Below are 14665 nucleotides of genomic sequence, written 5' to 3' on the forward strand. Positions count from 1 at the left end.
TCTAGAAAGGCTGCATAAAGAACTGACAAGGCTGGGAAGCACATCCTTAGGATTGTTCAGCCTTTTCTCCATCTTGTACCCTTTGATGGCTTGAAGGAGCGTGTGCAGTCTCCTGGGAACACATCATGACTTCGAGGATGACAGAAAAGAGCAGGAAGAGACTATGCCCTGATGACACTGTGGAGCCACAAGAGCAATCCTGGATAGCTCTTTCCAAACCTGGATTTCTTTCACATGATAAGGAATGAATGTTTCTTAGAGAATTAAATGTCTGTCTTTTTAAGCTACTGTTAGTTTTGGTCTCCATTACTTTTAGCTCAGTGCAATTCCTACCTGTAATGGGTTGAATTGTGTCCCTAAAAAGGTATGTTCAAGTCCTAAACCCAAGTCCCTATGAATGTGGACTTATTAGAAAATAGGGGCTGGGCACAGTGGCTCACACTTGTAAACTCAGCATTTTGGGAGGTCAAGGCAGGCGGATCGCTTGAGCCCAGGATTTCAAGACCCGCCTGGGCAACACGGCAAAGTCCAGTTTCTACAAAAAATATAAAACTTAGCCAGGTGTGGTGGCACACACTTGTAATCCCAGATACTTGGGAGGATCACTTAAGCTCAGGAGGTCGAGGCTTCAGTGAGCTGTGATTATGCCACTATACTCTAGACTAGGTGATAGAGTCAGACCCTGTCTCACGCGCACACACACACACACACACACACACACAGAAAAGAAGAGAAAGAAAATAGAGTATTGGTACAGGAAATCACATTAAGACAAAGTTATGGTGAAATTAGGCTGGGCCTTAGTCCAAATGAAACTAAGTGTCCTTATAAGAAAAAGAGAAAGAGACACACAGGGAAGAAGACTGCCATGTGACAACACAAGCAGAGATTGAAGTGATGAATCTACAAGCTAAGGATTAGCAGATGCTAGAAAAGGCAAGGAAGGATTCCCTGTAAGTTTCAGAGGGAAAATGGCCCTGCCAACACTTGAATTTCAGACATCTAGCCTCCAGAGCTGTGAGACAATACATTTCTATTATTTTAAGTCACCTAGTTTGTAGTTCTTTGTTAATATACTACCTACTGAAGTCTTACACTTGGGTCTAAATAAGTCATTTGGGTCCAAAAAATCCATGATAAGACATGGCTTAGCAGCTGCATATACAAAAAAATTGCTAGGCATTTTAATTTAGAGAATGCTCAAAATGAAAAACACTGAAAATATGGATGCCAAGAAAGTTAACACAACTCTGAATAGACTTAACAGAAATTTACTATCTAGAAAAGGTAGCAGTGACACGTTTCTCCTGCTTCATACTAGTGCTAGTGAGAGCACCTAAAATACTGCATGCAGTTTTGGGCTCCTCAATTTATCAGACACAAAGTCTTTACTAGGATAATTATTCTGAAAGCAGAGCTCTAGAGAAATGAAGGCCTAGGAATATTGGGTCTAGCAAGGAACATTCAGGAAGATAGCTACCTTTATATGTCTAAGAGGCTCTCATAAAATGGGCATTGAATAGGTGCTGAATAAGTGCTTACCGAAGGCAGAGACAGAAAAAGGGATCAGTCTAGCTTTGTGTAGTACCATTCAGTTGAAGTAGGACCAATGAGTAAGCTCCAGAAAAAAAAAATTCAGGCCAAATGTAAGACCTTTCTACCTAATTAAAAATAAACTTTAAAAGTATACTGACAAAGCAATCCAAATATCCATCAATGGATGAATAAACACATTGTGGCATATCTATTCAATGGAATATTATTTGGCCATAAAAAAGAATGAAGCACTAATACATGCTACAACACAGATGAACTTCAAAAATGTTACACAAGGTGAAAGATACCAGACACAAAAGGTTACATATCGTATACTTTCATTTAAAGAAAATATTCAAAGTAGGTAAAATCCATAGTGACAACAGGGGCTAGAAGGAGGGGGAAATGGGGAGTGACTGCTTAATGGATATGGAATTTTCTTTGGGGTGATGAAAATGTTTTGGAACTAGACAGTGGTGGCAGCCACTTAACATTGTGAATGTACTAAATGCCACTGCATGGTTCACTTTAAAATGCTTAATTTTATGTTATGTGAATTACACCTCAATTTTTAAAAAGTACATTCAAAAAGGTTACTAGCACCCATGTGATGGTAAGAGAAGCTGTACATAGAATTTAGTAATCTCATCAAATATGCATGTCAAAATAACAAAGGAGAGCTCCAAAAGACCCTTCATGGTAAACCACGATTCCCTACTGTAGAATAACTAATGACTAGGTTTAAGACTTTAGGTCATAGTTCTAAGGTGCTCTTCCTATATGGACTCATGCTTACTGCCTTAAGAGACCACAATTATTTTCATGTTTTCTTCTGAAAAAAGAAACTGCCCTAGGTAGCTTGGCAACATTCTCACTGTCCCTAACCCACTTATCAAATCGACTATTTGTTCAGCCATAGCCATTTTGAAATGGTAACATATAATGATTATAAGTTCATTATTTCTCCTCTCCCTTTAAGGACAGAAGTCCTACATGATACACATGTTACGTGTTCTGTTATAAAAGACTTTAGCAATTTTACAAGTGAGGAAAATATGAGAAACATTAGGGGGTTTATCAAAGTAGGACTAGAAGTCATTTCACTGCTTTCCTTGTAAGTGACCTTCAAGAAATTTAGTTGATTAAATAATTGAATAAAGGGCTCCACTATACTGCTCCTGCCCCAGGGACTATACAATTTCACAGATTATCTCTGTCATGATCGAGAGAGTCACATACAGACATTTTCTCAGCTCTACATCAAGAATGAATATGTTAATGAGAAAAAGTTTAACTTGGTTTGAAATCCTAGTTCGATAATGAAAGATTAAGAATAATAACAACAACAAAACCAGAAAGCATTATTTTTGGCAAATTACTAATACAGAATCCTCTGTGGAGGGATTCCATACACATTCATACACATTTCACGATATTAAAAAGTCAAAACCACATTCTTAAAATAAAGAGATACTAAAATATTCATTGCCTAACTTGGGTAAGTCTCATCTCTATCACCAGTATGAAAGAGTTCTATTTTTTAAAAATAACATCAACTTTTATTTTAGATTCAGAGGGTATATGTACATGTTTGTTACATGGGTATATTGCGTGATGCTGAGGTTTGGGGCATGAATGATCCTGTCAAAGAGGGTTCCATTTACTCAGTAACTTAAATAGGCATCAAAATTTTCACTCTCGTATTTAAATGCACCTCCTATATAGCAAAGAATACTCAGGGAATATACGTCTTAAGCAGCAACTTGTATACTGGGAATTTCCATTAGCCTAAAAAACTTAACAGTGAGATATATACATACACATACACATACACACACACACACACACACACACACACACACACAAATGAAGTATCTGAGAAGAGAGAAGATACACGTGTAAAACCCTGAGAACAAAACTGTCCCAGCTTTCTTATTCTAACTCTGGCAATGTGAGCCTGCAGAAGAGCCAGCTTTCCTACTCCAAGTCAATTCTGGAAAGTACTCAAGTCAACTGCAACCTAAAACTAAATGAGAATAGGTTTATTATGTGCAGATAAGACTGGCACAGTAAGAGGCTAGTGCTTTACCATCAAATTTGAACAACATATTTAAAGCTCCCACTAGTCTAGTACTAGGAATGTCTAGTGTTCCATCCAAACAGGCATTTATAAATGTCTATTTTTGCCCACAGATATCAATTTTATATAATCTATGTAACGTTAAAATAGTTTTATAAAGAAATGTTCTGTTCATTAACATGTTTCTAGCACCTAGCAAAGTGCCTAGGATGTATGTGTTTAATAAATAATTATTAAATGAAAGTAAGGTATGATTGAGACAGAGCAACTGAGAACTAAAGAACCAGATGAGTAGAATCCTGCAAAATAGACACCTTGGAAAACCTTCTGGTGATTACAATAATTCTGTCCATTGCACAATTGTTTTTTGAACTTCTCTAGAACTATCTTTGGAAAAATGCATTTTTCCCTCCTACTAGAAAAGCCCAGGAACCTCACAAATAGAATTAAGAAATTCCTCGCCCATTATTAGCAACTCAAAGTTGAGTACATAAGAGTGTCCTGAGTCCCACTGTCAAGGTCCCTGTCAGGAATGGCTAAGGAAAGTATCACCAACCAGCCTGCTCTGAAACTGAGTAACTCCACAGGGTCATGTCCTGAGCAGCACTGGAACCAGAGGAGCTAATCTATGAAAGCTTCTCCTTGGGAAGAGAAGCTGATAACCTTGAGAAACACATGCCTAAAACGCCGCAGTTTTGAGAAGGACAAGGATATGAAGAAAAGAACAAGTCACTTTGAAATCTAAAAAGATTAATAAATAATAAAAGATAACCTGATATATTAAACCACTATCAACATCATCCTCAAAATGTATCAGTCTAATAGCTTAATGATCTAATGATTATACGCTAACCTTTTACCTTCTCTTACCAAGAATGCAATCATAAAACTGGTTGATTTTCTAAGAAGTAATTCGATTTTCACTGAACTTAACTTGATGAGTTAGATATTTAAAAAGTCTCAAAGGCAGCATCAGTTCATGAAACAAGGTGATTCCCCTAAAGCCTACAACCGGATTGATGAGTCACACTAAATACATACACTTTTGTTCTCTCTCTGCACCTGCTGATGCAAGTCTTGAGACAAGACTGACGTAAAAATAATTCAATATGACAGCTAATTCTAACGTTCCACATTTTTTAAAAAGTTGTTAATCATCAAAGGTACACCAAAAAAAGGGCAAGGAACATTTTATGCTTATCAAATTAGTTTTAAAAAATAAACGATAGTGTCCAAATGATAGAAAGGCTATCGTAAAACTGGTATGTTCATAAAGTACTGGTATACAGTATAAGTTGGGATAGCCCATTAGGAAAGCAATTTGGCAATATAAATCATGACCATATTGTATTTATGCAATGTATGTATGTATTGTTGATAACAATTTATCCTAAATGTCAAATAAAGAAAAAATCATTCAAGCAGAAAAATATTCATCACAAAATTTCAAGTAGAGATATTGAAAAGTAGCCGAAAATGCCTAATGAGAGGTATAGTTAAATTTGTGTTTAAAATTTTTGGTACTGGAGGCCAGGTGTGATGGCTCATGCCTGTAATCCTAGCACTTTGGGAGGCCGAGGCAGGTGGATCACAAGGTCAGGAGTTCAAGACCAGTCTGGCCAACATGGTGAAACCCCATCTCTACTTAAAATACAAAAATTAGCCAGACATGGTGGCATGCACCTGTAGTCTCAGCTACTCAGGAGGTGAAGGCAGGAGAATTGTTTGAACCTGGGAGGCAGAGGTTGCAGTGAGCCAAGATCATGCCCAGACAGAACTCCCAGCCTGGTAACAGAGGAGACCGCCTCAAAAAAAAAAAAAAAAAAAAAAAAAAAAAAAAGGTAATTGTAAAATGGGAAATAAACACAGAAAATGCTTTATCAAAGACAAATGTGATACCAGTACATATCTTCATTGTGATGGCAACCATGTCAAAAAATACATATAGATATGCAAAGTTAACAACTGAATATTACAACATACGTAGCTGTTTAATAGTTCCCCTGGACTAGTTGCCAAATTTTGTGAAATGATATATTATCCTAAAATTAAAAGTCATTATTATTTTAAAATAAAATATTTTCAGCTGGCCAAGTGCCGACAGTCCCAGCTACTCAGGAGGCTGAAGCAGGAAGATTACTTGAGCCTACGAATTCAAGGCTGTAGTGAGCCATGATTGCGCCTGTGAACAGTCATTGCATTCCAGCCTGGACAACATAGCAAGACTCCATTTCTAAAAATGTGTGTACCTATTTTTCTAAAACAAGTCTGTGTATCAACCCTTTTCAGCAGGAAATGTTGAAGTCAAAATTTGATTGCTGGCCTGTCTCTGTATTTAAAAATAATAACAGGTTCCCAAGTCTCACCTTCTTCTCACTAAAAACCTTACAAATCTTCAGGCTAGACAAATTTGGAAAGTGAGGCACATTATGGACCTGTCCTAGTGAGACAGATTGCACATTATCATATTATAGGTTCTGAAAAGATCTGCAATAAACTTGTTTAATTTTGGTTAGCCCAGCATCTGCTAGATGTACTTGATCACAAAACCCTCTTTGCTCAAAAGACCTGCAAACTTCTCACTACAGTTTGGGAAATGCCATTTGGGTCAAAGATGCTCAAAGGGGTCAACAGAGGGAATGCATCTTAATTACCAGAGAAGTGTTTCCAGATGCCATGCTTTCCAGTTGGGAGTCATTAATGACAGTATGTCTTACGCCTCAGGTGTGTATATTAAGGTAGAAAAATGGCTTGAGTGGCTCGGTGCGGTGGCTCACGTCTGTAATCCCAGCACTTTGGGAGGCTGAGGCAGGCAGATCACCTGAGGCCAGGACTCGGAGAGAAGCCTGACCAACATAGTAAAACCCTGTCTCTACTAAAAACACAAAAATTAGCCAGGTGTGGTGGCATATGCCTGTAGTCCCAGCTACTCGGGAGGCTGAGGCAGGAAAATTGCTTGAACATGGGAAGCAGAGGTTGCAGTGAGCCGAGATTACGCCACTGCACTCCAGCCTGGGCGACAGAGCAAGACTCCATCTCAAAAAGACAAAACAGGCCGGGTGCAGTGACTCATGTCTGTAATCCCAGCACTTCGGGAGACCGAGGTGAGCAGATCACGAGTATAAGAGATCGAGACCATCCTGGATAACATGGTAAAATCCCATCTCTACTAAAAATACAAAAATTAGCTGGGCACGGTGGCACGCACCTGTAGTCCCAACTACTCGGGAGGCTGAGGGTGCAGTGAGCCAAGATCATGCCACTGCACTCCAGCCTGGCGACAGAGCGAGACTCTGTCTCAAAAAAAAAAAAAAGAAAAAAAAAAAAAAGAAAAAACAAACAAGCAAACAAAAAACAAAGAAAAATGACTTGAGAACTACTCAACTATGCAGCTACTTATAAACAACTAATCCAGTAGAGGGGACCAAAAACCCCACAAAATAAACCATTCAGGGAACAGAATTGGGAGGATTTCTGCCTCTTACAAATGGGATTCTGATCAAGCCCAAATATGACAGCAGTTTCTAGAATGAAATGGCCATGTCTTCTTTTGTAATTATGTAGTGGCAACTAAAGAAATTTGTATAACTCATATGAGAATTAGTTTCCCTTTTAAATATAAATATAGTATTGCTCATGACATGTGAAAAAAAGAAAGCATGTATCTTTCTAAAATCTGTATTTTTTAAAAATAAGATTAGTATATGCATATGGTAGTAGGGCATCTTCATAGGGAAAATACTCAGTATCTACTTCTCAAAGCAAGCAGCCCTCTACCCTCTTCTACATGGTTCTTTAGCATTATGAGACTGTTACCTCTGGTCGAAGTGTAGCTTTCATGCAGGCTGGGCAAAGAGGCCCAGTTCGGGAGAACTGAAGGGGAAGGTGACGAGTTCGATTGCCACAGGTTGGCTCCTCACATATCAACCAGCCCTGGAGAGAAGAAAGGGAAAACTTCAGACTTATCACTATCGACAAATATAAGTAACAAATCTTTTTTTGGTTATCAAGATAGACTCATTTTATTTCATCTTTTCTCAGAAATTCTGACATAACTCTAGTTATCTCTCTCTCCTGACATGTTAATTAGCTAAATCTATGCCCCAAACTTAGAAGTTAGGAAACCCATTCAGTTTAAAAAAAAAAAAAAAAAATCACGTGAGATGTTATTTCTTTTTCTTAAGAGAAACACCCTTCCTCACTCAAATACATCAAAACTTGCCAACAAAAACTTCTACTACAGGCAGAATGTAAACCAATATGTTATAGTTCATTAGGAAAGACCATTACCAAAGTAAAGAATGCACCACATACATGTATAACCTTCCCAATAGCTGAGTGACTATTGGCTAGTTACTTAATTGCTGTGCTGTTTCCTTCTCTGTAAAATGGATACCACAGTACTTACTGTATAGGGTTGTTGCAATGATGGAACAAATTTACAGTGTCTAGGACTATATTTGATATAAAAGAAACACTTAATAAATATAATCAATTATTTCATGTAAACAAAAATAGATTCTCTTATATGTGCTTTCTGGAGACATAAAACTAGCTGCAATGTTTTCAAGGACAACTTCAACTTATCACTATTTTCCAGAGGTTTGAAATACTACAGCTATTGCTCACTTCTCTGTCTTTTAGAACCCTCTTCTCACCTTCCTTCTTCAGTTACTCTCCCTTGCTGATCTTGTTTGAATTTTCTCATAGTGATGTGATAAGAATATGCCTAAGACCTTAAATCAGCATTACGTTTGTTATAAAAACATTATCTGTTAAACAAAGGAGACAAGACTTCCAAGTGGGGTCACACAAAGTTCAGCTGTTTATACTAAGGAACCAAGGTCTGTGGGCTTTCGTGCTACATGTATTGCCACAGAGGCGTAAGTATAAGGCAAATGTTAGGGTGAGGCGCTGGGTATAAAGGTGAACAAGGTATGCTGCTGCTCCCCTGTCTCATGGTGTTCTCATCTGCGGAGCCCCCAGTAGGGACCTGACTATCTGTAGGTCTTGGAGCATTTTGAGACATGGCAACTTCTGAACTGGTCTTGAAAAATGAGTGGAAGTTTAGTAGGTAGAGAAGGCAGAAAAGACAACTTACACAGAAAGAATAATGTATGTCAAAGAATGAAGGCCAGAAAGAGCTATGCTGTGTTATCATTAATAAAGGAATCAATAACATGCATCACCCCGTATTCTATTTCTAGACTGAACAACTTGTTGGTCTTTTCCCCTTAGATAAGAGCAGTATATACATGAGTGTTGATTCATTATGTCAGGTACTTTAGTCTGCCACTTAGTAATGTTTCCATGTGGTGTTAATCCAAAGCTGAGGGATGCCCTCACTTGCTGCTGTGCTGTTTGACCTCATTCCTCAGAATAGGCTTTTCTTGGAAGTAGCTATAACAAAACTCAGGGGAAAGCACCAAGAATCAGTTCTTCTGGCTCCATTTAAAACTATCACAAAAAGGCAAAGTGTATAGATCTTTATGACTAAAAAAATTATGCTACCTTTAACGAATGTAAAATTCATCTAGTCAATACACCCACAGTAAGCATTATTCCTACCTTCATTCAAGGCTAAACTATTTTAAAATTTAATATGAGCTTTTCAGGTAGAGGGAGGGTCTCAATGAGTCCTTAATGAAACTTGTAATATATGCCCAGAATTACATTAAATATTGTGAAGAACAGGCAAAAGGGCCCCAGGTACAGTTTCAGGAAATTACAATCTAAATAGGAAAGCAAGGTCCACACACAGAGACTATAAAAGCAATTCAGTATGGCTTGGCTTTAAGAACCAAGTTGTGTGGTACCAACTACAAATGCTAACAATACAGAGAAGGGATAGGTTAGTGTCTGAGATAAACTACTACTACCACAGCAAAAGATCATGAACCAGATAATCAGTGGTTCGGAGTCACAGGCAGCTGTTTGTTTTAATTTTGAGGGTGTATTACAACATCTTCTTGATTTAAAGAGACATTTATATTCACATTTTAATATTTCTGAAACTCAGATGCATTTATAATGGACACGTACAGCTTAATAATGTACTTTAGTTTACTCCAAAAAAGCTGTTAAGTCAAGAGTGCAGCTCACAATCAGCTCCTTAGAATTAAAGAAACAAGATACTGGCCGGGCACCGTGGCTCACGCCTGTAATCCCAGCACTTTGGGAGGCCAAGGCGGGCAGATCACGAGGTCAGGAGATCGAGACCATCCTGGCTAACACGGTGAAACCCCGTCTCTACTAAAAATACAAAAAATTAGCCAAGTGTGGTGGGACACGCCTGTAGTTCCAGCTACTCGGGAGGCTGACTGCTTGAACCTGGGAGATGGAGGTTGCAGTGAGCCAAGATTGCACCACTGCACTCCTGCCTGGGCAACACAGCAAGACTCTGTCTCAAAAAAAAAAAAAAAAAAAAAAGAGAGAGAAACAAGATACTTCAGTTTAGTCTGTTCTAGGCATGGGAAATATAGCGGGGAAAAGTGGAGCTGACAGCAAGAACAGGTATTAAATTTTAAATGCAGCCTATAAACATTAAAGGTAAGACTAGTTGTTTCTTGAAGTACCCATTTAGGTATATTAATAAAGGAAACAAACCATACAGGACTGGACCACTCCTTTATCATTCATTGGGTCTGTTACTTTAAATTTGATAACTGAGGCTTTATATGCTTTGGAATATGCAGTTAGTTAATGTTGCCAACCATAGTTGTAATTCATCCAATTCTAAACAAAACTAAAAAAATAAGCAGACAGGTAACAACTATCATGTTTTGAGACAAGAAATTATTCAATTCCAAAACATAATCTGGATATTAAAATTATCTAATTTTTAAAATATAATGTTCAGAAACTATAGAGTTCTTTTCAGATGTTTTTGAAATTTGATTCTGTCAATTTACTATGACTTCACAACTCACTGGGGTGGCTGCCAACCACGGACATGCTAAGTTATCATCTCACCTGTTTTTAAAGCAAACACCTAACCCTATCTCTGACAGAGGTACTAACTAAATGTCCTTTCAAATCATATAGAAAACAGATAATATAATTTGTCTAGACTTCCTACCAGTTATAATTAACATTAAAGAGGTCTTTTTCCCTTTGTCACCTCTCTATTCATCGCTTATTTGGGTTTGTTTGTACTTACTATCTGTTAATCTCCCTTTACAAATGACAACAATAACTAGTGCTATTATGCATGGAAATTAAACATGCTGATAACTGTGTGAAGGGAACTGGGGCTGAAAAAAATATTAGAAGCCTGTAACTCTTTATGCTTCTTGTTTTATTTTGATAATTAAGCTTTTGGTCATGGTGTATTTTAAACAAAACTCTTCTATGTAGGAAATAGGCCCTAATCATATTAAATACATGCTTTGCTTCAATTCAATTTTGTAAAGTACATTTTATTTAACCCTTTGTTCACCCAACAAATGCCAACCAGCTAGCTAAATCTAACCTTCAAGGAACATTTGTGCTGTTAAAAAATAAATATAGGCTGGGCATGGTGACTTATGCCTGTAATCCCAGCACTTTGGGAGGCTGAGGCAGGTGGATTGCTTGAGCTCAGGAGTTCAAGACCAGCATTGACAATATGGCAAAACCCTGTCTCTACCAAAAATACAAAAATTAACTGGGAGTGGTGGCACGCACCTACGGTCACAGCTACTCGGGAGGCTGAGGTGGGAAGATGGCTGAAGCCCAGGAAGTTAAGGTTGCAGTGAGCAGTAATTATGTCATAGCACTCCAGCCAGGGTGACAGAGTCAGATCCTGTCTCAAAAAAAATTTTTGTTCTAAATAAAAATAAATAACTATAACAGGTATTTGAAAATATTCCATTGATGCAAATCTTATAAGATCTCACACTGAATTTTGTCTCTTAAGAGTGACAAAAACATCCCAGCACTTTGGGAGGCCGAGACGGGCGGATCACGAGGTCAGGAGATCGAGACCATCCTGGCGAACACGGTGAAACCCCGTCTCTACTAAAAAATACAAAAAACTAGCCGGGCGAGGCGGCGGGCGCCTGTAGTCCCAGCTACTCGGGAGGCTGAGGCAGGAGAATGGCGTAAACTCGGGGGGCGGAGCTTGCAGTGAGCTGAGATCCGGCCACTGCACTCCAGCCCGGGCGACAGAGCCAGACTCCGTCTCAAAAAAAAAAAAAAAAAAAAAAAAAAAAAAAAGAGTGACAAAAACAAAGCAAGTGAAAATAATAATACTGTGTAAGTTCACTTTGATTTATCACTCACAAAGACAAAACTTAACTTACTTTCATTTCTCACTTTCAGAAATAACATACAGCCTGTACAGCCCAAGGCTACATTGACAAGTCAATGGAAGAGGATATTTTTAATAAAAGTATAGTTCCTTGGAACTACTAGTTATTTGGAACTACCCAACCTATAAAAAGATTTGGATTTTAATAAAAACCTCTAGAATCACTTTAAGGATGTCTGCTATCCAAATATGCCATTTTATTATGTAATGCCACTTACAAATTATCATAACCAATAGCAATAAGGTCAATAAATTTTCAGTTGCCTGGCTTAGCCACATTTATATATAGAAAATTCAAAAGAGGTGAAGTCAGCCTGTCCAATAGCAAAACAAACCTTTACCAAAATACGCCAAGCTCTATCACTTGTTGCTTTAATCTCAGCATCACTAATTCCTTAAAATCATTGTGTATGAAATTGTGCCAAATGCTGACTGGTGCTGATGACTAAATTATATTTCTGAGGCCTCAACTAAAATGGCTTCTGTCTGCACATGTTAAAAAGGGATCAATTTCCACTTGTAACTGAGGCATTCCTAGTAGTTGCACCTTAAACACAAACTGTTATTCATTTGTGTACATTTGTATTTTTAGAAGGCTACACACACAGAAATCATCTAGATCTGAAATTGTGGAGCATAGGAGGCCCTCAAAAATATCTTTCGAAGAAACTATCAACAGAGTAAACAGACAACTCACAGAATGGGAGAAAAGATTTGGAAACTATGCATCTGACAAAGGTCTAATATCCAGAATCTATAAGGAACTTAAACAACTCAACACGTGAAAACCAAATAACCCCATTAAAAAGTGAGTAAAGGACATGAACAGATACTTCTCAAAAGACATATAAGCAGCCAACAAGCATACGAAAAAATGCTTAACATCACTTATCATCAGAGAGATGCAAATCAAAACCACAATAGGATACCATCTCACACTAGTCAGAATGGCTATTATTAAAAAGACAAAAAATAACAGATGCTGGCAAGGCTGCAGAGAAATGGGAATGCTTATACACTGTTGGTGGGAATATAAATGAGTTCAGCCACTGTGGTAAGCAGTTTGGAGATTTCTCAAAGAACTTAAAAAAGAGCTACCATTCGACCCAGGAACTGCATTACTGAGTATATACCCAAAGGAGGATAAACTGTTCTACAAAAAAGACACATGCACTCATATGTTCATTGCAGCACTATTCACGATAGAAAAAACATGGAATCAACCTAGGTGCCCAACAACAGAGGACTGGATAAAGAAAATGTGATACATACACACACACACACACGCACACACACACCATGGAATATATAGTACGCAGCCATAAAAAAGAAATGAGATCATGTCCTTTGCAGCAACATGGATGCAGCTGGAGGCCATCATTCTAAGCAAATTAATGCAGGAACAGAAAACCAAATACCACATGTTTTCACTTATAAGTGGGAGCTAAACGTTGGGTACACATGAACATAAAGATGGGAACAGATTCTGGGACTATTAGAGCGGAGAGGGAAGCAAGGGCTGAAAAACTACCTCTTGGGTACTATGCTCACTACCTGGGTGACAGGATTATTTGTACCCCAAACCTCAGTGTCATGCAATATAACCCATGTAACAAACCTGCATGTGTGCCCCTAAATCTAAAATAAAAGTTGAAGTTATAAAAATGTAGAGAAGCAAGTTTATAAAAAAAAAATAAGGAAAATAACAATGCACAGTAGTTTGCATACTCGAGTCAAATATATAGTGGGCCCTTCTCCTCTCATTCCCCATCAGTCACCAGGTTTGTCTACTGGTCTTTCCTTTTTAGTCCCATTACCACCAACCTCATCAAAGCCAGACCTCAGATTGTTCTATTTCAGTAGCCTCCTCCCTGGTTTCCCTGACTCCATTCTCTCTCATATCCAACACAAAGGGCTCTCCACTCCCATCTCCCAATCACATACCTTCCATAGATAATTAAGAACAAATTCATTGGCCTGGCTTTCAAATCCTTACAACCTCATCCCACTCCCCCACCCTTTCTCATCATTCTCTTACACAAACTCATTGCCCAATCAGGTTGGTTTTCTCACTGTACTTACCACATTTTGCCTGTTTTCACCTCCTTATCATTACACAGGCTGGAGAACCTCTGCCTAAAAGGTCCATTCCTTGATCATCAGTTCCATTCGTCTTTTGTGAAATTTTCCCGATCCACAGGGATTTCTTCTTTATTCCACCTAACGCTGAGCATACGCTGTGGTGAACTGTCTCTTAATCATCTTATTTTACCATCTCATTTTGCCTACCTAACTGGATGGTCAGTCCCCTGGGGAACAATTTGTTTTGGAGCTGGTACTGTCCTCCCTAGTCTCTACCACAAAAGTTCACACTCAATGAAGAATACAGAATTGAGGTTATGAAAAACCGCATGAGTAGGGTTTCTTTCCTCCCATTTACTAACAGATAATTTTGTGCAACTCACTGAACCTCTTTCTGAGCCTCAGTTTCCTTATCTATAAAACAGGAGGTAATAATATTTACTCTATTAGTGTTGTTCAGAGGATCAAATAAGAAAACTCACAAAAATGTTGAGTAAATGTAAAATATTGTTATTATCTTGTCTCTGGTATTGGGGAACATTATTGCTAAGCTATAGCTGACAATGCACTATTAAAAATGCACCATTTTAACCAGGAAAGAGCCTGGTCAGCGTCCATCTGGTGTTATCACAAAATGGAGAACTAAAATAATGGATAAACAGTATGATTAGGTGGTG

At 38.2% G+C, this 14665-nt stretch overlaps 1 protein-coding gene across 1 annotated transcript in view; it reads right to left on the reverse strand.

The window, feature by feature from the left end:
• Nucleotides 1-14665, reverse strand: part of POLA1 (DNA polymerase alpha 1, catalytic subunit) — a 313094-nt gene that overhangs the window by 110909 nt on the left and 187520 nt on the right. The window contains exon 35 of the mRNA XM_003917516.4: nt 7433-7549. Within this exon, the coding sequence (XP_003917565.1) occupies nt 7433-7549 (117 nt within the window). The remainder of the gene's footprint in view (nt 1-7432; nt 7550-14665) is intronic.

This window comes from Papio anubis, chromosome X (assembly GCF_008728515.1).
Source record: "Papio anubis isolate 15944 chromosome X, Panubis1.0, whole genome shotgun sequence".
Taxonomy (NCBI): Eukaryota; Metazoa; Chordata; class Mammalia; order Primates; family Cercopithecidae; genus Papio; species Papio anubis.